At 36.1% G+C, this 23,924-nt stretch overlaps 6 protein-coding genes across 6 annotated transcripts; all 6 read right to left on the bottom strand.

Annotated features, from left to right (window-relative positions):
- Positions 1-5: 5 nt before the first annotated feature.
- LOC132902333 (protein CWC15 homolog A-like) lies at positions 6-2,604 on the bottom strand. Its single transcript, XM_060946934.1, has 3 exons — positions 1,908-2,604; positions 1,172-1,451; positions 6-722 (listed from the first exon to the last, which is right to left on the bottom strand). The coding sequence occupies exons 1-3, from the start codon at positions 2,036-2,038 to the stop codon at positions 480-482; spliced, it is 654 nt and encodes a 217-aa protein (XP_060802917.1). The 5' UTR covers positions 2,039-2,604; the 3' UTR covers positions 6-479.
- Positions 2,605-3,686: 1,082 nt separating this feature from the next.
- LOC132902202 (protein CWC15 homolog A-like) lies at positions 3,687-6,480 on the bottom strand. The gene is made up of 3 exons (XM_060946325.1): positions 5,589-6,480; positions 4,853-5,132; positions 3,687-4,403 (listed from the first exon to the last, which is right to left on the bottom strand). Exons 1-3 carry the CDS (start codon positions 5,717-5,719, stop codon positions 4,161-4,163), a joined length of 654 nt encoding a protein of 217 aa, XP_060802308.1. The 5' UTR covers positions 5,720-6,480; the 3' UTR covers positions 3,687-4,160.
- An 887-nt stretch (positions 6,481-7,367) lies between these two features.
- LOC132902200 (protein CWC15 homolog A-like) lies at positions 7,368-10,161 on the bottom strand. The gene is made up of 3 exons (XM_060946319.1): positions 9,270-10,161; positions 8,534-8,813; positions 7,368-8,084 (listed from the first exon to the last, which is right to left on the bottom strand). Exons 1-3 carry the CDS (start codon positions 9,398-9,400, stop codon positions 7,842-7,844), a joined length of 654 nt encoding a protein of 217 aa, XP_060802302.1. The 5' UTR covers positions 9,401-10,161; the 3' UTR covers positions 7,368-7,841.
- Positions 10,162-13,134: 2,973 nt separating this feature from the next.
- LOC132901899 (protein CWC15 homolog A-like) lies at positions 13,135-15,933 on the bottom strand. The gene is made up of 3 exons (XM_060945039.1): positions 15,042-15,933; positions 14,306-14,585; positions 13,135-13,856 (listed from the first exon to the last, which is right to left on the bottom strand). The coding sequence occupies exons 1-3, from the start codon at positions 15,170-15,172 to the stop codon at positions 13,614-13,616; spliced, it is 654 nt and encodes a 217-aa protein (XP_060801022.1). The 5' UTR covers positions 15,173-15,933; the 3' UTR covers positions 13,135-13,613.
- An 887-nt stretch (positions 15,934-16,820) lies between these two features.
- LOC132901893 (protein CWC15 homolog A-like) lies at positions 16,821-19,614 on the bottom strand. The gene is made up of 3 exons (XM_060945028.1): positions 18,723-19,614; positions 17,987-18,266; positions 16,821-17,537 (listed from the first exon to the last, which is right to left on the bottom strand). Exons 1-3 carry the CDS (start codon positions 18,851-18,853, stop codon positions 17,295-17,297), a joined length of 654 nt encoding a protein of 217 aa, XP_060801011.1. The 5' UTR covers positions 18,854-19,614; the 3' UTR covers positions 16,821-17,294.
- Positions 19,615-20,501: 887 nt separating this feature from the next.
- Positions 20,502-22,895, bottom strand: LOC132901896 (protein CWC15 homolog A-like). Its single transcript, XM_060945032.1, has 3 exons — positions 22,404-22,895; positions 21,668-21,947; positions 20,502-21,218 (listed from the first exon to the last, which is right to left on the bottom strand). The coding sequence occupies exons 1-3, from the start codon at positions 22,532-22,534 to the stop codon at positions 20,976-20,978; spliced, it is 654 nt and encodes a 217-aa protein (XP_060801015.1). The 5' UTR covers positions 22,535-22,895; the 3' UTR covers positions 20,502-20,975.
- Positions 22,896-23,924: the final 1,029 nt, after the last annotated feature.

Raw genomic sequence — 23,924 nt, forward strand, 5'->3', positions numbered from 1 at the left:
AAAATAAAACCATACAAGTAGGTTCATAAAAAAAATTTATACAAATAATTACATAAACGATAATTAATACTATTATTATTTTAAACAAAATTCTGCACGGGGCTTCGCTCCCTTCTAATCTAAGATGTTATAAAACAAAGGGGTAATATGAAGACATAATTACATATATAAAAATAAAAAAATACAAAGCGTTCATTAAAATTGATATTTATACATAACACCTAACCTAATGAGACATCGGCCTTAGGGCCCTTTAATACATAGCCATACATAGGCATTGTATAGAATGCTTGTTTAATACTGATTTCGTACAGTTTTTGTTGGCTCACTATAACAAATCATGGAAAAATATTATACTGTGCTGATAAGAAAACAACATTTTTTTTTTTTGTTTTAAAATGTAACAAATAGATTATCGTCTGCTAAAAGTAGCAGACTAATCACAGATTAAGAGCTCAAAAAAATCAATAACACTATCATTATTTAACATATTTTTCCATGGTTTTTTTATGAAATTCTGACCTAAGTGAGTCATTGATAAATGTGTTGCCTTTCTTTTGTGGCTCAGAACGAGCACAGTTTTTGAAAACGACATCACCATCCCATCTTCTTTTCACCTTCATATAATTTTTTTGTTCTGCTCCCGAGTAATTCAACAGAGGATTCCCAGAAAAAACGTTTTCCATTCGTATTCTCTCCTCTTCTCGTTTCTTTTCAGCTTCCTAAAACAAAAATTACATTATTTGTGACATGTCACGTCTTTATCCCTTGCAGTAGCTTGGGTAGAAAATACAGTCTGCACTGTTGCCTGTACTATTAATAAAAAAACTCCTCAAGGCTATGTTTGGCTGCTTAGCTTGACGATTGAAATTAACAGCAGGTATGTATGATTGTGTGATGATTAGATATAAAAGACATTCCAAAAAACTGGAAAGGTATAAAACATATGTATGTACTTGGTATTGAGGTATTATTTTAAAAATTGGATTTTTAGAGTTTTCTAGTTGAAAATAGGCATCATTTGCAGGTATCAAATGAAATAAAATAAAAATTAAACCCTGCCTACTCTCCAGAGAGGTGAGGACGTAACAAAATTTCATTTAACAATGATGGTACTAACAACGAACTGTTCTCGCAAAAAATTTAAATAATCAAACTAAAAATTACATACCTTCTTTGCCTGTTCTGTTGCTCGCTCTTTTTTTATTTTGTTCAATTCCTCTAATAATGCCGCAGTGTCATCATCGGAATCATCCGATTCTGAAGTATCTCCTTCAAGGGGATCATCCGCATCCAAAATTGCAGCGGGTACTTGATCCACTTTGGCTCTCTTTGCGGATGGTTCATTTAGCCTTCTTGTGCTCGGGCCTTTAATTTCTTTTTCTCTATCGTCTAGTTCTTTGCGAAAATCCCTTGATCGTAACTCTTCAGTGGTGCCTTGTCCTCGGTGTCTAAAAAGTAAGAATAACATCATTTGTTAAAATTTAAATCAACTTCCTTTAGAACATTCAACACGCAGTTAAGATATTCGGACCAGTTGCTGCATAAATCTTCTTCCTCCTGGCATTAGAACCGGTTGCATCCTCAACACTCTGGAGAGGAGCCCGGGGTATGCCTTTGACCATGGATCCTGGATTGGGTGAGTCAGGATTTCACACGAAACGACTCCCATCTGACCTCCGCAACCTTTGCACGTAAACCTAACCCATGTTGGATCGGTCGATGTTTTCCCTCGCCGTAAGAGCAGTTCGGTTAGTATTCAAACTAGTGTAAATTAAAATCTAAAATAGTCATTGTTCTCAATTGGCCTTCCGTCCTGGTTGACCTGCTTTCATCCATACTTACAACATGACCAAACCATCCAAGCAATCCTTTTGAACTTTAAAGTGTCCAGATAAATCACTCACCTGTATTTTAATTTCGTATGTCCAGGCAGATCTCTACTGGAGTACTGTCGAGATATAGCGCTCAAATCCTTTTCGCCGCGTCCTTGTCCACCTCTAGCCGGATCAAAAGTGGGCCTTGCTGCCGTGGTCATTTTCAATAATTGAGCTTTATTCAATTGTAGATACCTAATAATATATAATTATTTTTCCTTCAATATTCGTATGAGATTAGGTGTCTATGTAAGTACCTACTTATTATTCAGAATAGGTCTCAAATTATTAAACAAGCTCTAACAACGATACCGCCACGCGGCCACGGACACGTACACCAGCAAATACCACGCACGATAAATTATTTGCAATTCGCTGCACCCTTGTTTGTTTTGTGTTGCAGTTTGCTTGCACTCTGCACCACGCAACGCACGACACGTCACAACGAAGCGAAGCGATAGGTACCTACGTGTGTATCTCTGTACTGTACACGTAACCTAGGTACTTACCGAACACTGACATTGACACTGACACTGACAGCCGACTTTGATTGAATGTGGATTGAATGCTGTCAACTCTCACCGACGAGAAGGCGCTAGATCGTATCAAAAAAGCGCTAGATTGCAAATATTTACTATTTCGTGTGTATATATTATGTAGGTACTGCAGTATTGTTATTTCCGAAAGGATGAATCGATGTTGTTCTTTTGACATTCTCAGTACCTATAGTATCATATCAAATAACAGGGCTTCATAGTAACTATATACCTACACTATACTATAATACACATCATGACTAAATTGTGACAAAAGAATAGGACCACTCCATCTCTTTCCTATGGATGTCGTAAAAGGCGACTAAGGGATAGGCTTACAAACTTGGGATTCTATTTTAAGGCGATGGGCTAGCAACCTGTCGCTATTTTTGAATCTCAATTCTATCATTAAGCCAAATAGCTGAGCGTGGCCTATCAGTATTTTCAAGACAATTGGCTCTGTCTACCCCACAAGGGATATAGACGTGACCATATGTATGTATGTACTAAATTGTGTCGTGCCTGTTCACAATGCAATATCGCACGGCAAAACACAACGGTCGGTGCGGTGTAGGTAGGTGGTACCTATGTTTGTTTGCGACGCGAACTCCTATGAACGTTGAACGGAGATCTAAACGTCTAATCACTACTATATTGATATTATAAAGGAAAGTCTCCATGTGTTAAATGTTCATACCAAATTTCAAGTAAATCGGTCCAGTGGATTATGCGTGTTGCGTCTCCAGACAGACAGACAGAAAACTTTATTCCACTGAGAATATAAAAAGAAAAATATCCAATGTACAATGTACAATTTTTTTGTTCTTCAGATTGAATATAATACATATGTATATTATGTACCTACTCCTACCTATATCACGTTTTCATCTCTTAAGGTGTAGACGCAGCCAACGGTCATAATAGAGCCATCTCTTCAATGTGTCGTAAGGCGATTTTTATTAAGTATAATTTTTTTTGTACATTGTTAATGTAGTAGAGTAGATTTTGCTTTTCGAAATCCTATTGGATTGTCATCAAGAATTTTAATTTTTTGCTAAAACGCTATATAAATATACTTTCGAAAAGACTGGAAGGCCATGCCTTCCTCCATGACTTAATAATTTATAAATACATACATATACCTATACCTAAGCGTATAAGTTGCGTTCAGTAAGTTGCAGTAAGTGTTGCCTCTTTTTCAACAAGTTCCCGTCATCAGATCTTGTGACAAATATGAAAACACCTTAGTAGGGTGTAGATGTAGTTTAAAAATAAAACCATACAAGTAGGTTCATAAAAAAAATTTATACAAATAATTACATAAACGATAATTAATACTATTATTATTTTAAACAAAATTCTGCACGGGGCTTCGCTCCCTTCTAATCTAAGATGTTATAAAACAAAGGGGTAATATGAAGACATAATTACATATATAAAAATAAAAAAATACAAAGCGTTCATTAAAATTGATATTTATACATAACACCTAACCTAATGAGACATCGGCCTTAGGGCCCTTTAATACATAGCCATACATAGGCATTGTATAGAATGCTTGTTTAATACTGATTTCGTACAGTTTTTGTTGGCTCACTATAACAAATCATGGAAAAATATTATACTGTGCTGATAAGAAAACAACATTTTTTTTTTTTGTTTTAAAATGTAACAAATAGATTATCGTCTGCTAAAAGTAGCAGACTAATCACAGATTAAGAGCTCAAAAAAATCAATAACACTATCATTATTTAACATATTTTTCCATGGTTTTTTTATGAAATTCTGACCTAAGTGAGTCATTGATAAATGTGTTGCCTTTCTTTTGTGGCTCAGAACGAGCACAGTTTTTGAAAACGACATCACCATCCCATCTTCTTTTCACCTTCATATAATTTTTTTGTTCTGCTCCCGAGTAATTCAACAGAGGATTCCCAGAAAAAACGTTTTCCATTCGTATTCTCTCCTCTTCTCGTTTCTTTTCAGCTTCCTAAAACAAAAATTACATTATTTGTGACATGTCACGTCTTTATCCCTTGCAGTAGCTTGGGTAGAAAATACAGTCTGCACTGTTGCCTGTACTATTAATAAAAAAACTCCTCAAGGCTATGTTTGGCTGCTTAGCTTGACGATTGAAATTAACAGCAGGTATGTATGATTGTGTGATGATTAGATATAAAAGACATTCCAAAAAACTGGAAAGGTATAAAACATATGTATGTACTTGGTATTGAGGTATTATTTTAAAAATTGGATTTTTAGAGTTTTCTAGTTGAAAATAGGCATCATTTGCAGGTATCAAATGAAATAAAATAAAAATTAAACCCTGCCTACTCTCCAGAGAGGTGAGGACGTAACAAAATTTCATTTAACAATGATGGTACTAACAACGAACTGTTCTCGCAAAAAATTTAAATAATCAAACTAAAAATTACATACCTTCTTTGCCTGTTCTGTTGCTCGCTCTTTTTTTATTTTGTTCAATTCCTCTAATAATGCCGCAGTGTCATCATCGGAATCATCCGATTCTGAAGTATCTCCTTCAAGGGGATCATCCGCATCCAAAATTGCAGCGGGTACTTGATCCACTTTGGCTCTCTTTGCGGATGGTTCATTTAGCCTTCTTGTGCTCGGGCCTTTAATTTCTTTTTCTCTATCGTCTAGTTCTTTGCGAAAATCCCTTGATCGTAACTCTTCAGTGGTGCCTTGTCCTCGGTGTCTAAAAAGTAAGAATAACATCATTTGTTAAAATTTAAATCAACTTCCTTTAGAACATTCAACACGCAGTTAAGATATTCGGACCAGTTGCTGCATAAATCTTCTTCCTCCTGGCATTAGAACCGGTTGCATCCTCAACACTCTGGAGAGGAGCCCGGGGTATGCCTTTGACCATGGATCCTGGATTGGGTGAGTCAGGATTTCACACGAAACGACTCCCATCTGACCTCCGCAACCTTTGCACGTAAACCTAACCCATGTTGGATCGGTCGATGTTTTCCCTCGCCGTAAGAGCAGTTCGGTTAGTATTCAAACTAGTGTAAATTAAAATCTAAAATAGTCATTGTTCTCAATTGGCCTTCCGTCCTGGTTGACCTGCTTTCATCCATACTTACAACATGACCAAACCATCCAAGCAATCCTTTTGAACTTTAAAGTGTCCAGATAAATCACTCACCTGTATTTTAATTTCGTATGTCCAGGCAGATCTCTACTGGAGTACTGTCGAGATATAGCGCTCAAATCCTTTTCGCCGCGTCCTTGTCCACCTCTAGCCGGATCAAAAGTGGGCCTTGCTGCCGTGGTCATTTTCAATAATTGAGCTTTATTCAATTGTAGATACCTAATAATATATAATTATTTTTCCTTCAATATTCGTATGAGATTAGGTGTCTATGTAAGTACCTACTTATTATTCAGAATAGGTCTCAAATTATTAAACAAGCTCTAACAACGATACCGCCACGCGGCCACGGACACGTACACCAGCAAATACCACGCACGATAAATTATTTGCAATTCGCTGCACCCTTGTTTGTTTTGTGTTGCAGTTTGCTTGCACTCTGCACCACGCAACGCACGACACGTCACAACGAAGCGAAGCGATAGGTACCTACGTGTGTATCTCTGTACTGTACACGTAACCTAGGTACTTACCGAACACTGACATTGACACTGACACTGACAGCCGACTTTGATTGAATGTGGATTGAATGCTGTCAACTCTCACCGACGAGAAGGCGCTAGATCGTATCAAAAAAGCGCTAGATTGCAAATATTTACTATTTCGTGTGTATATATTATGTAGGTACTGCAGTATTGTTATTTCCGAAAGGATGAATCGATGTTGTTCTTTTGACATTCTCAGTACCTATAGTATCATATCAAATAACAGGGCTTCATAGTAACTATATACCTACACTATACTATAATACACATCATGACTAAATTGTGACTAAAGAATAGGACCACTCCATCTCTTTCCTATGGATGTCGTAAAAGGCGACTAAGGGATAGGCTTACAAACTTGGGATTCTATTTTAAGGCGATGGGCTAGCAACCTGTCGCTATTTTTGAATCTCAATTCTATCATTAAGCCAAATAGCTGAGCGTGGCCTATCAGTATTTTCAAGACAATTGGCTCTGTCTACCCCACAAGGGATATAGACGTGACCATATGTATGTATGTACTAAATTGTGTCGTGCCTGTTCACAATGCAATATCGCACGGCAAAACACAACGGTCGGTGCGGTGTAGGTAGGTGGTACCTATGTTTGTTTGCGACGCGAACTCCTATGAACGTTGAACGGAGATCTAAACGTCTAATCACTACTATATTGATATTATAAAGGAAAGTCTCCATGTGTTAAATGTTCATACCAAATTTCAAGTAAATCGGTCCAGTGGATTATGCGTGTTGCGTCTCCAGACAGACAGACAGAAAACTTTATTCCACTGAGAATATAAAAAGAAAAATATCCAATGTACAATGTACAATTTTTTTGTTCTTCAGATTGAATATAATACATATGTATATTATGTACCTACTCCTACCTATATCACGTTTTCATCTCTTAAGGTGTAGACGCAGCCAACGGTCATAATAGAGCCATCTCTTCAATGTGTCGTAAGGCGATTTTTATTAAGTATAATTTTTTTTGTACATTGTTAATGTAGTAGAGTAGATTTTGCTTTTCGAAATCCTATTGGATTGTCATCAAGAATTTTAATTTTTTGCTAAAACGCTATATAAATATACTTTCGAAAAGACTGGAAGGCCATGCCTTCCTCCATGACTTAATAATTTATAAATACATACATATACCTATACCTAAGCGTATAAGTTGCGTTCAGTAAGTTGCAGTAAGTGTTGCCTCTTTTTCAACAAGTTCCCGTCATCAGATCTTGTGACAAATATGAAAACACCTTAGTAGGGTGTAGATGTAGTTTAAAAATAAAACCATACAAGTAGGTTCATAAAAAAAATTTATACAAATAATTACATAAACGATAATTAATACTATTATTATTTTAAACAAAATTCTGCACGGGGCTTCGCTCCCTTCTAATCTAAGATGTTATAAAACAAAGGGGTAATATGAAGACATAATTACATATATAAAAATAAAAAAATACAAAGCGTTCATTAAAATTGATATTTATACATAACACCTAACCTAATGAGACATCGGCCTTAGGGCCCTTTAATACATAGCCATACATAGGCATTGTATAGAATGCTTGTTTAATACTGATTTCGTACAGTTTTTGTTGGCTCACTATAACAAATCATGGAAAAATATTATACTGTGCTGATAAGAAAACAACATTTTTTTTTTTTGTTTTAAAATGTAACAAATAGATTATCGTCTGCTAAAAGTAGCAGACTAATCACAGATTAAGAGCTCAAAAAAATCAATAACACTATCATTATTTAACATATTTTTCCATGGTTTTTTTATGAAATTCTGACCTAAGTGAGTCATTGATAAATGTGTTGCCTTTCTTTTGTGGCTCAGAACGAGCACAGTTTTTGAAAACGACATCACCATCCCATCTTCTTTTCACCTTCATATAATTTTTTTGTTCTGCTCCCGAGTAATTCAACAGAGGATTCCCAGAAAAAACGTTTTCCATTCGTATTCTCTCCTCTTCTCGTTTCTTTTCAGCTTCCTAAAACAAAAATTACATTATTTGTGACATGTCACGTCTTTATCCCTTGCAGTAGCTTGGGTAGAAAATACAGTCTGCACTGTTGCCTGTACTATTAATAAAAAAACTCCTCAAGGCTATGTTTGGCTGCTTAGCTTGACGATTGAAATTAACAGCAGGTATGTATGATTGTGTGATGATTAGATATAAAAGACATTCCAAAAAACTGGAAAGGTATAAAACATATGTATGTACTTGGTATTGAGGTATTATTTTAAAAATTGGATTTTTAGAGTTTTCTAGTTGAAAATAGGCATCATTTGCAGGTATCAAATGAAATAAAATAAAAATTAAACCCTGCCTACTCTCCAGAGAGGTGAGGACGTAACAAAATTTCATTTAACAATGATGGTACTAACAACGAACTGTTCTCGCAAAAAATGTAAATAATCAAACTAAAAATTACATACCTTCTTTGCCTGTTCTGTTGCTCGCTCTTTTTTTATTTTGTTCAATTCCTCTAATAATGCCGCAGTGTCATCATCGGAATCATCCGATTCTGAAGTATCTCCTTCAAGGGGATCATCCGCATCCAAAATTGCAGCGGGTACTTGATCCACTTTGGCTCTCTTTGCGGATGGTTCATTTAGCCTTCTTGTGCTCGGGCCTTTAATTTCTTTTTCTCTATCGTCTAGTTCTTTGCGAAAATCCCTTGATCGTAACTCTTCAGTGGTGCCTTGTCCTCGGTGTCTAAAAAGTAAGAATAACATCATTTGTTAAAATTTAAATCAACTTCCTTTAGAACATTCAACACGCAGTTAAGATATTCGGACCAGTTGCTGCATAAATCTTCTTCCTCCTGGCATTAGAACCGGTTGCATCCTCAACACTCTGGAGAGGAGCCCGGGGTATGCCTTTGACCATGGATCCTGGATTGGGTGAGTCAGGATTTCACACGAAACGACTCCCATCTGACCTCCGCAACCTTTGCACGTAAACCTAACCCATGTTGGATCGGTCGATGTTTTCCCTCGCCGTAAGAGCAGTTCGGTTAGTATTCAAACTAGTGTAAATTAAAATCTAAAATAGTCATTGGTCTCAATTGGCCTTCCGTCCTGGTTGACCTGCTTTCATCCATACTTACAACATGACCAAACCATCCAAGCAATCCTTTTGAACTTTAAAGTGTCCAGATAAATCACTCACCTGTATTTTAATTTCGTATGTCCAGGCAGATCTCTACTGGAGTACTGTCGAGATATAGCGCTCAAATCCTTTTCGCCGCGTCCTTGTCCACCTCTAGCCGGATCAAAAGTGGGCCTTGCTGCCGTGGTCATTTTCAATAATTGAGCTTTATTCAATTGTAGATACCTAATAATATATAATTATTTTTCCTTCAATATTCGTATGAGATTAGGTGTCTATGTAAGTACCTACTTATTATTCAGAATAGGTCTCAAATTATTAAACAAGCTCTAACAACGATACCGCCACGCGGCCACGGACACGTACACCAGCAAATACCACGCACGATAAATTATTTGCAATTCGCTGCACCCTTGTTTGTTTTGTGTTGCAGTTTGCTTGCACTCTGCACCACGCAACGCACGACACGTCACAACGAAGCGAAGCGATAGGTACCTACGTGTGTATCTCTGTACTGTACACGTAACCTAGGTACTTACCGAACACTGACATTGACACTGACACTGACAGCCGACTTTGATTGAATGTGGATTGAATGCTGTCAACTCTCACCGACGAGAAGGCGCTAGATCGTATCAAAAAAGCGCTAGATTGCAAATATTTACTATTTCGTGTGTATATATTATGTAGGTACTGCAGTATTGTTATTTCCGAAAGGATGAATCGATGTTGTTCTTTTGACATTCTCAGTACCTATAGTATCATATCAAATAACAGGGCTTCATAGTAACTATATACCTACACTATACTATAATACACATCATGACTAAATTGTGACTAAAGAATAGGACCACTCCATCTCTTTCCTATGGATGTCGTAAAAGGCGACTAAGGGATAGGCTTACAAACTTGGGATTCTATTTTAAGGCGATGGGCTAGCAACCTGTCGCTATTTTTGAATCTCAATTCTATCATTAAGCCAAATAGCTGAGCGTGGCCTATCAGTATTTTCAAGACAATTGGCTCTGTCTACCCCACAAGGGATATAGACGTGACCATATGTATGTATGTACTAAATTGTGTCGTGCCTGTTCACAATGCAATATCGCACGGCAAAACACAACGGTCGGTGCGGTGTAGGTAGGTGGTACCTATGTTTGTTTGCGACGCGAACTCCTATGAACGTTGAACGGAGATCTAAACGTCTAATCACTACTATATTGATATTATAAAGGAAAGTCTCCATGTGTTAAATGTTCATACCAAATTTCAAGTAAATCGGTCCAGTGGATTATGCGTGTTGCGTCTCCAGACAGACAGACAGAAAACTTTATTCCACTGAGAATATAAAAAGAAAAATATCCAATGTACAATGTACAATTTTTTTGTTCTTCAGATTGAATATAATACATATGTATATTATGTACCTACTCCTACCTATATCACGTTTTCATCTCTTAAGGTGTAGACGCAGCCAACGGTCATAATAGAGCCATCTCTTCAATGTGTCGTAAGGCGATTTTTATTAAGTATAATTTTTTTTGTACATTGTTAATGTAGTAGAGTAGATTTTGCTTTTCGAAATCCTATTGGATTGTCATCAAGAATTTTAATTTTTTGCTAAAACGCTATATAAATATACTTTCGAAAAGACTGGAAGGCCATGCCTTCCTCCATGACTTAATAATTTATAAATACATACATATACCTATACCTAAGCGTATAAGTTGCGTTCAGTAAGTTGCAGTAAGTGTTGCCTCTTTTTCAACAAGTTCCCGTCATCAGATCTTGTGACAAATATGAAAACACCTTAGTAGGGTGTAGATGTAGTTTAAAAATAAATAATAGTTTAAAAAAAACTAAAAAACTACGCTTTTATTGCTAATCAAACTAAAAAATAGAAAATAAAAATTAATGACAAAGGAATTCAGTAGTAGCAAGTCGAACAATCAGTTATAGTCAGTTGTAGTAGTAATTACCTCGGATTAAAATTATAACAAATTTAAATTTATAAACAAAACAATTTAAATCAGAGTAAAAAGCGTGGGGTGCCTGATGGAGTAAATATTAAAATCATTCTATAAGCATATATTTATGACAAGAGAGTTATGAAAATGAAGTAAAATGCACCCCACGCTTTTTACTCTGATTTAAATTGTTTTGTTTATAAATTTAAATTTGTTATAATTTTAATCCGAGGTAATTACTACTACAACTGACTATAACTGATTGTTCGACTTGCTACTACTGAATTCCTTTGTCATTAATTTTTATTTTCTATTTTTTAGTTTGATTAGCAATAAAAGCGTAGTTTTTTAGTTTTTTTTAAACTATTATTTATTTTCTATTTTTTAGTTCGATTTGCAATAAAACGGGTTGTTTTCTAGTTTTTTTATACAATTATTTTTTGGAAGTTAACACTTCTGGTATAACTATCTTACTAGAAAAGACTTTTGCAACCATGCGCCCATCGCCGGAGGTTTTCACAACTAACTTTCTTAAAGTTATATGTGGCCTGATTGGATTAAATCTCATAATATTCTCATCATCATGATTCTTTTTAAGGCGATGGGCTTGCAACCTGTCACTATTTGAATCTCAATTCTATCTTAAAGCCAAATAGCTGAACGTGGCCTATCAGTCTTTACAAGACTGTTGGCTCTGTCTACCCCGCAAGGGATATAGACGTGATTATATGTATGTATGATGATTGTTAAACCCAGTTGAAAAGAATTTTATAGTGATAAATCACTGTTAATAATATTTTTGACTATCCAGCAAACGTAATAATTTTCGATTGTGGCCTTGCCAGGAATCAAACCACAAGATTAAGAGGCAGATTGATACAGGAACAAAAATATTTCAAACATACCTCCACTGCCTTTACAACCAGGAACGCAACAAAGTTTATCTGAAGACATCGTGGCACTTTTGTTGTTAAATCTGTCTTTCACAAAAACAAACACAAACTTGGGACTCCTATCTCAAATAATAAGGTACTTTTTACAGGAGTCCTATCTCAAAATATCTGCACAACACAGTAAACACAGTCAGAGTCCAATCTCAGATGATAAAATCACACGAATATCCGGAAGAACAAAGCTCGACTCAACGGAAGATTCCAAACTCCAAATAACGACAAGTTATCACCACAAAACAAAGTGCAAATAGGTAAATACACAGGCACCGGTAAAAAACAACAGAAAGAAAGTTTACAGGTGTTCGAATCGAATTCAATCAAAACTTACTGCAAAACTTATTTGACATAAAAAACTGTCACTCATTTTCCAAACGAGTATTACAGTGTTGCTATTATAAATAGGCAAAAGATACCTAATGTTAATTCAAGAATTGCATTAATATGTTAAATACGTATTAAATATCGCAAAGTTCTGTAGGTAGTAACTTTATTCTTGTATTTTTGTAAATTTAGTTGTTCAATTTTCATTTATTACTTTTGTTTTATTACTTATATATTTTTTATTGTTTTAAAATATTCTACTAATTCTACTATGGTTTCTAATGGTAATTCTAAATGGAGCAATGCGATGAAATAAAGAAGCCTCAGGTTAATAGTAACATTATATGGAAATATATTACATCTCTTTTTGACTCATTATACGTCAGAACTTCTTGGTTTCTTGTATGGAGATTACTGGCACTGGTGCTATCTCTGTCTCTCTTACTCTCATACGAAGGATCTAAAAATGAATTTATTAATCCTGGCAGTTTTAATAAGGATAATGAGAAACTCTTATCAAAATATTGCATTGTCATCGGTCCTTGATACGTGTGCAAAGTTCCAAGTTGATCAGACGTTTAGAAATCAGTGAAAATTAAGCTCAAAGATTCCGTTACATACATACATACATACATACATACATACATACATACATACAACCCAAGCTAATATAAAAGCGTAGTAAAAATAAAACCATACAAGTAGGTTCATAAAAAAAATTTATACAAATAATTACATAAACGATAATTAATACTATTATTATTTTAAACAAAATTCTGCACGGGGCTTCGCTCCCTTCTAATCTAAGATGTTATAAAACAAAGGGGTAATATGAAGACATAATTACATATATAAAAATAAAAAAATACAAAGCGTTCATTAAAATTGATATTTATACATAACACCTAACCTAATGAGACATCGGCCTTAGGGCCCTTTAATACATAGCCATACATAGGCATTGTATAGAATGCTTGTTTAATACTGATTTCGTACAGTTTTTGTTGGCTCACTATAACAAATCATGGAAAAATATTATACTGTGCTGATAAGAAAACAACATTTTTTTTTTTTGTTTTAAAATGTAACAAATAGATTATCGTCTGCTAAAAGTAGCAGACTAATCACAGATTAAGAGCTCAAAAAAATCAATAACACTATCATTATTTAACATATTTTTCCATGGTTTTTTTATGAAATTCTGACCTAAGTGAGTCATTGATAAATGTGTTGCCTTTCTTTTGTGGCTCAGAACGAGCACAGTTTTTGAAAACGACATCACCATCCCATCTTCTTTTCACCTTCATATAATTTTTTTGTTCTGCTCCCGAGTAATTCAACAGAGGATTCCCAGAAAAAACGTTTTCCATTCGTATTCTCTCCTCTTCTCGTTTCTTTTCAGCTTCCTAAAACAAAAATTACATTATTTGTGACATGTCACGTCTTTATCCCTTGCAGTAGCTTGGGTAGAAAATACAGTCTGCACTGTTGCCTGTACTATTAATAAAAAAACTCCTCAAGGCTATGTTTGGCTGCTTAGCTTGACGATTGAAATTAACAGCAGGTATGTATGATTGTGTGATGATTAGATATAAAAGACATTCCAAAAAACTGGAAAGGTATAAAACATATGTATGTACTTGGTATTGAGGTATTATTTTAAAAATTGGATTTTTAGAGTTTTCTAGTTGAAAATAGGCATCATTTGCAGGTATCAAATGAAATAAAATAAAAATTAAACCCTGCCTACTCTCCAGAGAGGTGAGGACGTAACAAAATTTCATTTAACAATGATGGTACTAACAACGAACTGTTCTCGCAAAAAATGTAAATAATCAAACTAAAAATTACATACCTTCTTTGCCTGTTCTGTTGCTCGCTCTTTTTTTATTTTGTTCAATTCCTCTAATAATGCCGCAGTGTCATCATCGGAATCATCCGATTCTGAAGTATCTCCTTCAAGGGGATCATCCGCATCCAAAATTGCAGCGGGTACTTGATCCACTTTGGCTCTCTTTGCGGATGGTTCATTTAGCCTTCTTGTGCTCGGGCCTTTAATTTCTTTTTCTCTATCGTCTAGTTCTTTGCGAAAATCCCTTGATCGTAACTCTTCAGTGGTGCCTTGTCCTCGGTGTCTAAAAAGTAAGAATAACATCATTTGTTAAAATTTAAATCAACTTCCTTTAGAACATTCAACACGCAGTTAAGATATTCGGACCAGTTGCTGCATAAATCTTCTTCCTCCTGGCATTAGAACCGGTTGCATCCTCAACACTCTGGAGAGGAGCCCGGGGTATGCCTTTGACCATGGATCCTGGATTGGGTGAGTCAGGATTTCACACGAAACGACTCCCATCTGACCTCCGCAACCTTTGCACGTAAACCTAACCCATGTTGGATCGGTCGATGTTTTCCCTCGCCGTAAGAGCAGTTCGGTTAGTATTCAAACTAGTGTAAATTAAAATCTAAAATAGTCATTGGTCTCAATTGGCCTTCCGTCCTGGTTGACCTGCTTTCATCCATACTTACAACATGACCAAACCATCCAAGCAATCCTTTTGAACTTTAAAGTGTCCAGATAAATCACTCACCTGTATTTTAATTTCGTATGTCCAGGCAGATCTCTACTGGAGTACTGTCGAGATATAGCGCTCAAATCCTTTTCGCCGCGTCCTTGTCCACCTCTAGCCGGATCAAAAGTGGGCCTTGCTGCCGTGGTCATTTTCAATAATTGAGCTTTATTCAATTGTAGATACCTAATAATATATAATTATTTTTCCTTCAATATTCGTATGAGATTAGGTGTCTATGTAAGTACCTACTTATTATTCAGAATAGGTCTCAAATTATTAAACAAGCTCTAACAACGATACCGCCACGCGGCCACGGACACGTACACCAGCAAATACCACGCACGATAAATTATTTGCAATTCGCTGCACCCTTGTTTGTTTTGTGTTGCAGTTTGCTTGCACTCTGCACCACGCAACGCACGACACGTCACAACGAAGCGAAGCGATAGGTACCTACGTGTGTATCTCTGTACTGTACACGTAACCTAGGTACTTACCGAACACTGACATTGACACTGACACTGACAGCCGACTTTGATTGAATGTGGATTGAATGCTGTCAACTCTCACCGACGAGAAGGCGCTAGATCGTATCAAAAAAGCGCTAGATTGCAAATATTTACTATTTCGTGTGTATATATTATGTAGGTACTGCAGTATTGTTATTTCCGAAAGGATGAATCGATGTTGTTCTTTTGACATTCTCAGTACCTATAGTATCATATCAAATAACAGGGCTTCATAGTAACTATATACCTACACTATACTATAATACACATCATGACTAAATTGTGACTAAAGAATAGGACCACTCCATCTCTTTCCTATGGATGTCGTAAAAGGCGACTAAGGGATAGGCTTACAAACTTGGGATTCTATTTTAAGGCGATGGGCTAGCAACCTGTCGCTATTTTTGAATCTCAATTCTATCATTAAGCCAAATAGCTGAGCGTGGCCTATCAGTATTTTCAAGACAATTGGCTCTGTCTACCCCACAAGGGATATAGACGTGACCATATGTATGTATGTACTAAATTGTGTCGTGCCTGTTCACAATGCAATATCGCACGGCAAAACACAACGGTCGGTGCGGTGTAGGTAGGTGGTACCTATGTTTGTTTGCGACGCGAACTCCTATGAACGTTGAACGGAGATCTAAACGTCTAATCACTACTATATTGATATTATAAAGGAAAGTCTCCATGTGTTAAATGTTCATACCAAATTTCAAGTAAATCGGTCCAGTGGATTATGCGTGTTGCGTCTCCAGACAGACAGACAGAAAACTTTATTCCACTGAGAATATAAAAAGAAAAATATCCAATGTACAATGTACAATTTTTTTGTTCTTCAGATTGAATATAATACATATGTATATTATGTACCTACTCCTACCTATATCACGTTTTCATCTCTTAAGGTGTAGACGCAGCCAACGGTCATAATAGAGCCATCTCTTCAATGTGTCGTAAGGCGATTTTTATTAAGTATAATTTTTTTTGTACATTGTTAATGTAGTAGAGTAGATTTTGCTTTTCGAAATCCTATTGGATTGTCATCAAGAATTTTAATTTTTTGCTAAAACGCTATATAAATATACTTTCGAAAAGACTGGAAGGCCATGCCTTCCTCCATGACTTAATAATTTATAAATACATACATATACCTATACCTAAGCGTATAAGTTGCGTTCAGTAAGTTGCAGTAAGTGTTGCCTCTTTTTCAACAAGTTCCCGTCATCAGATCTTGTGACAAATATGAAAACACCTTAGTAGGGTGTAGATGTAGTTTAAAAATAAAACCATACAAGTAGGTTCATAAAAAAAATTTATACAAATAATTACATAAACGATAATTAATACTATTATTATTTTAAACAAAATTCTGCACGGGGCTTCGCTCCCTTCTAATCTAAGATGTTATAAAACAAAGGGGTAATATGAAGACATAATTACATATATAAAAATAAAAAAATACAAAGCGTTCATTAAAATTGATATTTATACATAACACCTAACCTAATGAGACATCGGCCTTAGGGCCCTTTAATACATAGCCATACATAGGCATTGTATAGAATGCTTGTTTAATACTGATTTCGTACAGTTTTTGTTGGCTCACTATAACAAATCATGGAAAAATATTATACTGTGCTGATAAGAAAACAACATTTTTTTTTTTTGTTTTAAAATGTAACAAATAGATTATCGTCTGCTAAAAGTAGCAGACTAATCACAGATTAAGAGCTCAAAAAAATCAATAACACTATCATTATTTAACATATTTTTCCATGGTTTTTTTATGAAATTCTGACCTAAGTGAGTCATTGATAAATGTGTTGCCTTTCTTTTGTGGCTCAGAACGAGCACAGTTTTTGAAAACGACATCACCATCCCATCTTCTTTTCACCTTCATATAATTTTTTTGTTCTGCTCCCGAGTAATTCAACAGAGGATTCCCAGAAAAAACGTTTTCCATTCGTATTCTCTCCTCTTCTCGTTTCTTTTCAGCTTCCTAAAACAAAAATTACATTATTTGTGACATGTCACGTCTTTATCCCTTGCAGTAGCTTGGGTAGAAAATACAGTCTGCACTGTTGCCTGTACTATTAATAAAAAAACTCCTCAAGGCTATGTTTGGCTGCTTAGCTTGACGATTGAAATTAACAGCAGGTATGTATGATTGTGTGATGATTAGATATAAAAGACATTCCAAAAAACTGGAAAGGTATAAAACATATGTATGTACTTGGTATTGAGGTATTATTTTAAAAATTGGATTTTTAGAGTTTTCTAGTTGAAAATAGGCATCATTTGCAGGTATCAAATGAAATAAAATAAAAATTAAACCCTGCCTACTCTCCAGAGAGGTGAGGACGTAACAAAATTTCATTTAACAATGATGGTACTAACAACGAACTGTTCTCGCAAAAAATGTAAATAATCAAACTAAAAATTACATACCTTCTTTGCCTGTTCTGTTGCTCGCTCTTTTTTTATTTTGTTCAATTCCTCTAATAATGCCGCAGTGTCATCATCGGAATCATCCGATTCTGAAGTATCTCCTTCAAGGGGATCATCCGCATCCAAAATTGCAGCGGGTACTTGATCCACTTTGGCTCTCTTTGCGGATGGTTCATTTAGCCTTCTTGTGCTCGGGCCTTTAATTTCTTTTTCTCTATCGTCTAGTTCTTTGCGAAAATCCCTTGATCGTAACTCTTCAGTGGTGCCTTGTCCTCGGTGTCTAAAAAGTAAGAATAACATCATTTGTTAAAATTTAAATCAACTTCCTTTAGAACATTCAACACGCAGTTAAGATATTCGGACCAGTTGCTGCATAAATCTTCTTCCTCCTGGCATTAGAACCGGTTGCATCCTCAACACTCTGGAGAGGAGCCCGGGGTATGCCTTTGACCATGGATCCTGGATTGGGTGAGTCAGGATTTCACACGAAACGACTCCCATCTGACCTCCGCAACCTTTGCACGTAAACCTAACCCATGTTGGATCGGTCGATGTTTTCCCTCGCCGTAAGAGCAGTTCGGTTAGTATTCAAACTAGTGTAAATTAAAATCTAAAATAGTCATTGGTCTCAATTGGCCTTCCGTCCTGGTTGACCTGCTTTCATCCATACTTACAACATGACCAAACCATCCAAGCAATCCTTTTGAACTTTAAAGTGTCCAGATAAATCACTCACCTGTATTTTAATTTCGTATGTCCAGGCAGATCTCTACTGGAGTACTGTCGAGATATAGCGCTCAAATCCTTTTCGCCGCGTCCTTGTCCACCTCTAGCCGGATCAAAAGTGGGCCTTGCTGCCGTGGTCATTTTCAATAATTGAGCTTTATTCAATTGTAGATACCTAATAATATATAATTATTTTTCCTTCAATATTCGTATGAGATTAGGTGTCTATGTAAGTACCTACTTATTATTCAGAATAGGTCTCAAATTATTAAACAAGCTCTAACAACGATACCGCCACGCGGCCACGGACACGTACACCAGCAAATACCACGCACGATAAATTATTTGCAATTCGCTGCACCCTTGTTTGTTTTGTGTTGCAGTTTGCTTGCACTCTGCACCACGCAACGCACGACACGTCACAACGAAGCGAAGCGATAGGTACCTACGTGTGTATCTCTGTACTGTACACGTAACCTAGGTACTTACCGAACACTGACATTGACACTGACACTGACAGCCGACTTTGATTGAATGTGGATTGAATGCTGTCAACTCTCACCGACGAGAAGGCGCTAGATCGTATCAAAAAAGCGCTAGATTGCAAATATTTACTATTTCGTGTGTATATATTATGTAGGTACTGCAGTATTGTTATTTCCGAAAGGATGAATCGATGTTGTTCTTTTGACATTCTCAGTACCTATAGTATCATATCAAATAACAGGGCTTCATAGTAACTATATACCTACACTATACTATAATACACATCATGACTAAATTGTGACTAAAGAATAGGACCACTCCATCTCTTTCCTATGGATGTCGTAAAAGGCGACTAAGGGATAGGCTTACAAACTTGGGATTCTATTTTAAGGCGATGGGCTAGCAACCTGTCGCTATTTTTGAATCTCAATTCTATCATTAAGCCAAATAGCTGAGCGTGGCCTATCAGTATTTTCAAGACAATTGGCTCTGTCTACCCCACAAGGGATATAGACGTGACCATATGTATGTATGTACTAAATTGTGTCGTGCCTGTTCACAATGCAATATCGCACGGCAAAACACAACGGTCGGTGCGGTGTAGGTAGGTGGTACCTATGTTTGTTTGCGACGCGAACTCCTATGAACGTTGAACGGAGATCTAAACGTCTAATCACTACTATATTGATATTATAAAGGAAAGTCTCCATGTGTTAAATGTTCATACCAAATTTCAAGTAAATCGGTCCAGTGGATTATGCGTGTTGCGTCTCCAGACAGACAGACAGAAAACTTTATTCCACTGAGAATATAAAAAGAAAAATATCCAATGTACAATGTACAATTTTTTTGTTCTTCAGATTGAATATAATACATATGTATATTATGTACCTACTCCTACCTATATCACGTTTTCATCTCTTAAGGTGTAGACGCAGCCAACGGTCATAATAGAGCCATCTCTTCAATGTGTCGTAAGGCGATTTTTATTAAGTATAATTTTTTTTGTACATTGTTAATGTAGTAGAGTAGATTTTGCTTTTCGAAATCCTATTGGATTGTCATCAAGAATTTTAATTTTTTGCTAAAACGCTATATAAATATACTTTCGAAAAGACTGGAAGGCCATGCCTTCCTCCATGACTTAATAATTTATAAATACATACATATACCTATACCTAAGCGTATAAGTTGCGTTCAGTAAGTTGCAGTAAGTGTTGCCTCTTTTTCAACAAGTTCCCGTCATCAGATCTTGTGACAAATATGAAAACACCTTAGTAGGGTGTAGATGTAGTTTAAAAATAAAACCATACAAGTAGGTTCATAAAAAAAATTTATACAAATAATTACATAAACGATAATTAATACTATTATTATTTTAAACAAAATTCTGCACGGGGCTTCGCTCCCTTCTAATCTAAGATGTTATAAAACAAAGGGGTAATATGAAGACATAATTACATATATAAAAATAAAAAAATACAAAGCGTTCATTAAAATTGATATTTATACATAACACCTAACCTAATGAGACATCGGCCTTAGGGCCCTTTAATACATAGCCATACATAGGCATTGTATAGAATGCTTGTTTAATACTGATTTCGTACAGTTTTTGTTGGCTCACTATAACAAATCATGGAAAAATATTATACTGTGCTGATAAGAAAACAACATTTTTTTTTTTTGTTTTAAAATGTAACAAATAGATTATCGTCTGCTAAAAGTAGCAGACTAATCACAGATTAAGAGCTCAAAAAAATCAATAACACTATCATTATTTAACATATTTTTCCATGGTTTTTTTATGAAATTCTGACCTAAGTGAGTCATTGATAAATGTGTTGCCTTTCTTTTGTGGCTCAGAACGAGCACAGTTTTTGAAAACGACATCACCATCCCATCTTCTTTTCACCTTCATATAATTTTTTTGTTCTGCTCCCGAGTAATTCAACAGAGGATTCCCAGAAAAAACGTTTTCCATTCGTATTCTCTCCTCTTCTCGTTTCTTTTCAGCTTCCTAAAACAAAAATTACATTATTTGTGACATGTCACGTCTTTATCCCTTGCAGTAGCTTGGGTAGAAAATACAGTCTGCACTGTTGCCTGTACTATTAATAAAAAAACTCCTCAAGGCTATGTTTGGCTGCTTAGCTTGACGATTGAAATTAACAGCAGGTATGTATGATTGTGTGATGATTAGATATAAAAGACATTCCAAAAAACTGGAAAGGTATAAAACATATGTATGTACTTGGTATTGAGGTATTATTTTAAAAATTGGATTTTTAGAGTTTTCTAGTTGAAAATAGGCATCATTTGCAGGTATCAAATGAAATAAAATAAAAATTAAACCCTGCCTACTCTCCAGAGAGGTGAGGACGTAACAAAATTTCATTTAACAATGATGGTACTAACAACGAACTGTTCTCGCAAAAAATGTAAATAATCAAACTAAAAATTACATACCTTCTTTGCCTGTTCTGTTGCTCGCTCTTTTTTTATTTTGTTCAATTCCTCTAATAATGCCGCAGTGTCATCATCGGAATCATCCGATTCTGAAGTATCTCCTTCAAGGGGATCATCCGCATCCAAAATTGCAGCGGGTACTTGATCCACTTTGGCTCTCTTTGCGGATGGTTCATTTAGCCTTCTTGTGCTCGGGCCTTTAATTTCTTTTTCTCTATCGTCTAGTTCTTTGCGAAAATCCCTTGATCGTAACTCTTCAGTGGTGCCTTGTCCTCGGTGTCTAAAAAGTAAGAATAACATCATTTGTTAAAATTTAAATCAACTTCCTTTAGAACATTCAACACGCAGTTAAGATATTCGGACCAGTTGCTGCATAAATCTTCTTCCTCCTGGCATTAGAACCGGTTGCATCCTCAACACTCTGGAGAGGAGCCCGGGGTATGCCTTTGACCATGGATCCTGGATTGGGTGAGTCAGGATTTCACACGAAACGACTCCCATCTGACCTCCGCAACCTTTGCACGTAAACCTAACCCATGTTGGATCGGTCGATGTTTTCCCTCGCCGTAAGAGCAGTTCGGTTAGTATTCAAACTAGTGTAAATTAAAATCTAAAATAGTCATTGGTCTCAATTGGCCTTCCGTCCTGGTTGACCTGCTTTCATCCATACTTACAACATGACCAAACCATCCAAGCAATCCTTTTGAACTTTAAAGTGTCCAGATAAATCACTCACCTGTATTTTAATTTCGTATGTCCAGGCAGATCTCTACTGGAGTACTGTCGAGATATAGCGCTCAAATCCTTTTCGCCGCGTCCTTGTCCACCTCTAGCCGGATCAAAAGTGGGCCTTGCTGCCGTGGTCATTTTCAATAATTGAGCTTTATTCAATTGTAGATACCTAATAATATATAATTATTTTTCCTTCAATATTCGTATGAGATTAGGTGTCTATGTAAGTACCTACTTATTATTCAGAATAGGTCTCAAATTATTAAACAAGCTCTAACAACGATACCGCCACGCGGCCACGGACACGTACACCAGCAAATACCACGCACGATAAATTATTTGCAATTCGCTGCACCCTTGTTTGTTTTGTGTTGCAGTTTGCTTGCACTCTGCACCACGCAACGCACGACACGTCACAACGAAGCGAAGCGATAGGTACCTACGTGTGTATCTCTGTACTGTACACGTAACCTAGGTACTTACCGAACACTGACATTGACACTGACACTGACAGCCGACTTTGATTGAATGTGGATTGAATGCTGTCAACTCTCACCGACGAGAAGGCGCTAGATCGTATCAAAAAAGCGCTAGATTGCAAATATTTACTATTTCGTGTGTATACCTATATTATGTAGGTACTGCAGTATTGTTATTTCCGAAAGGATGAATCGATGTTGTTCTTTTGACATTCTCAGTACCTATAGTATCATATCAAATAACAGGGCTTCATAGTAACTATATACCTACACTATACTATAATACACATCATGACTAAATTGTGACTAAAGAATAGGACCACTCCATCTCTTTCCTATGGATGTCGTAAAAGGCGACTAAGGGATAGGCTTACAAACTTGGGATTCTATTTTAAGGCGATGGGCTAGCAACCTGTCGCTATTTTTGAATCTCAATTCTATCATTAAGCCAAATAGCTGAGCGTGGCCTATCAGTATTTTCAAGACAATTGGCTCTGTCTACCCCACAAGGGATATAGACGTGACCATATGTATGTATGTACTAAATTGTGTCGTGCCTGTTCACAATGCAATATCGCACGGCAAAACACAACGGTCGGTGCGGTGTAGGTAGGTGGTACCTATGTTTGTTTGCGACGCGAACTCCTATGAACGTTGAACGGAGATCTAAACGTCTAATCACTACTATATTGATATTATAAAGGAAAGTCTCCATGTGTTAAATGTTCATACCAAATTTCAAGTAAATCGGTCCAGTGGATTATGCGTGTTGCGTCTCCAGACAGACAGACAGAAAACTTTATTCCACTGAGAATATAAAAAGAAAAATATCCAATGTACAATGTACAATTTTTTTGTTCTTCAGATTGAATATAATACATATGTATATTATGTACCTACTCCTACCTATATCACGTTTTCATCTCTTAAGGTGTAGACGCAGCCAACGGTCATAATAGAGCCATCTCTTCAATGTGTCGTAAGGCGATTTTTATTAAGTATAATTTTTTTTGTACATTGTTAATGTAGTAGAGTAGATTTTGCTT

Source organism: Amyelois transitella, chromosome 2 (genome assembly GCF_032362555.1).
Source record: "Amyelois transitella isolate CPQ chromosome 2, ilAmyTran1.1, whole genome shotgun sequence".
NCBI classification, from domain to species: domain Eukaryota; kingdom Metazoa; phylum Arthropoda; class Insecta; order Lepidoptera; family Pyralidae; genus Amyelois; species Amyelois transitella.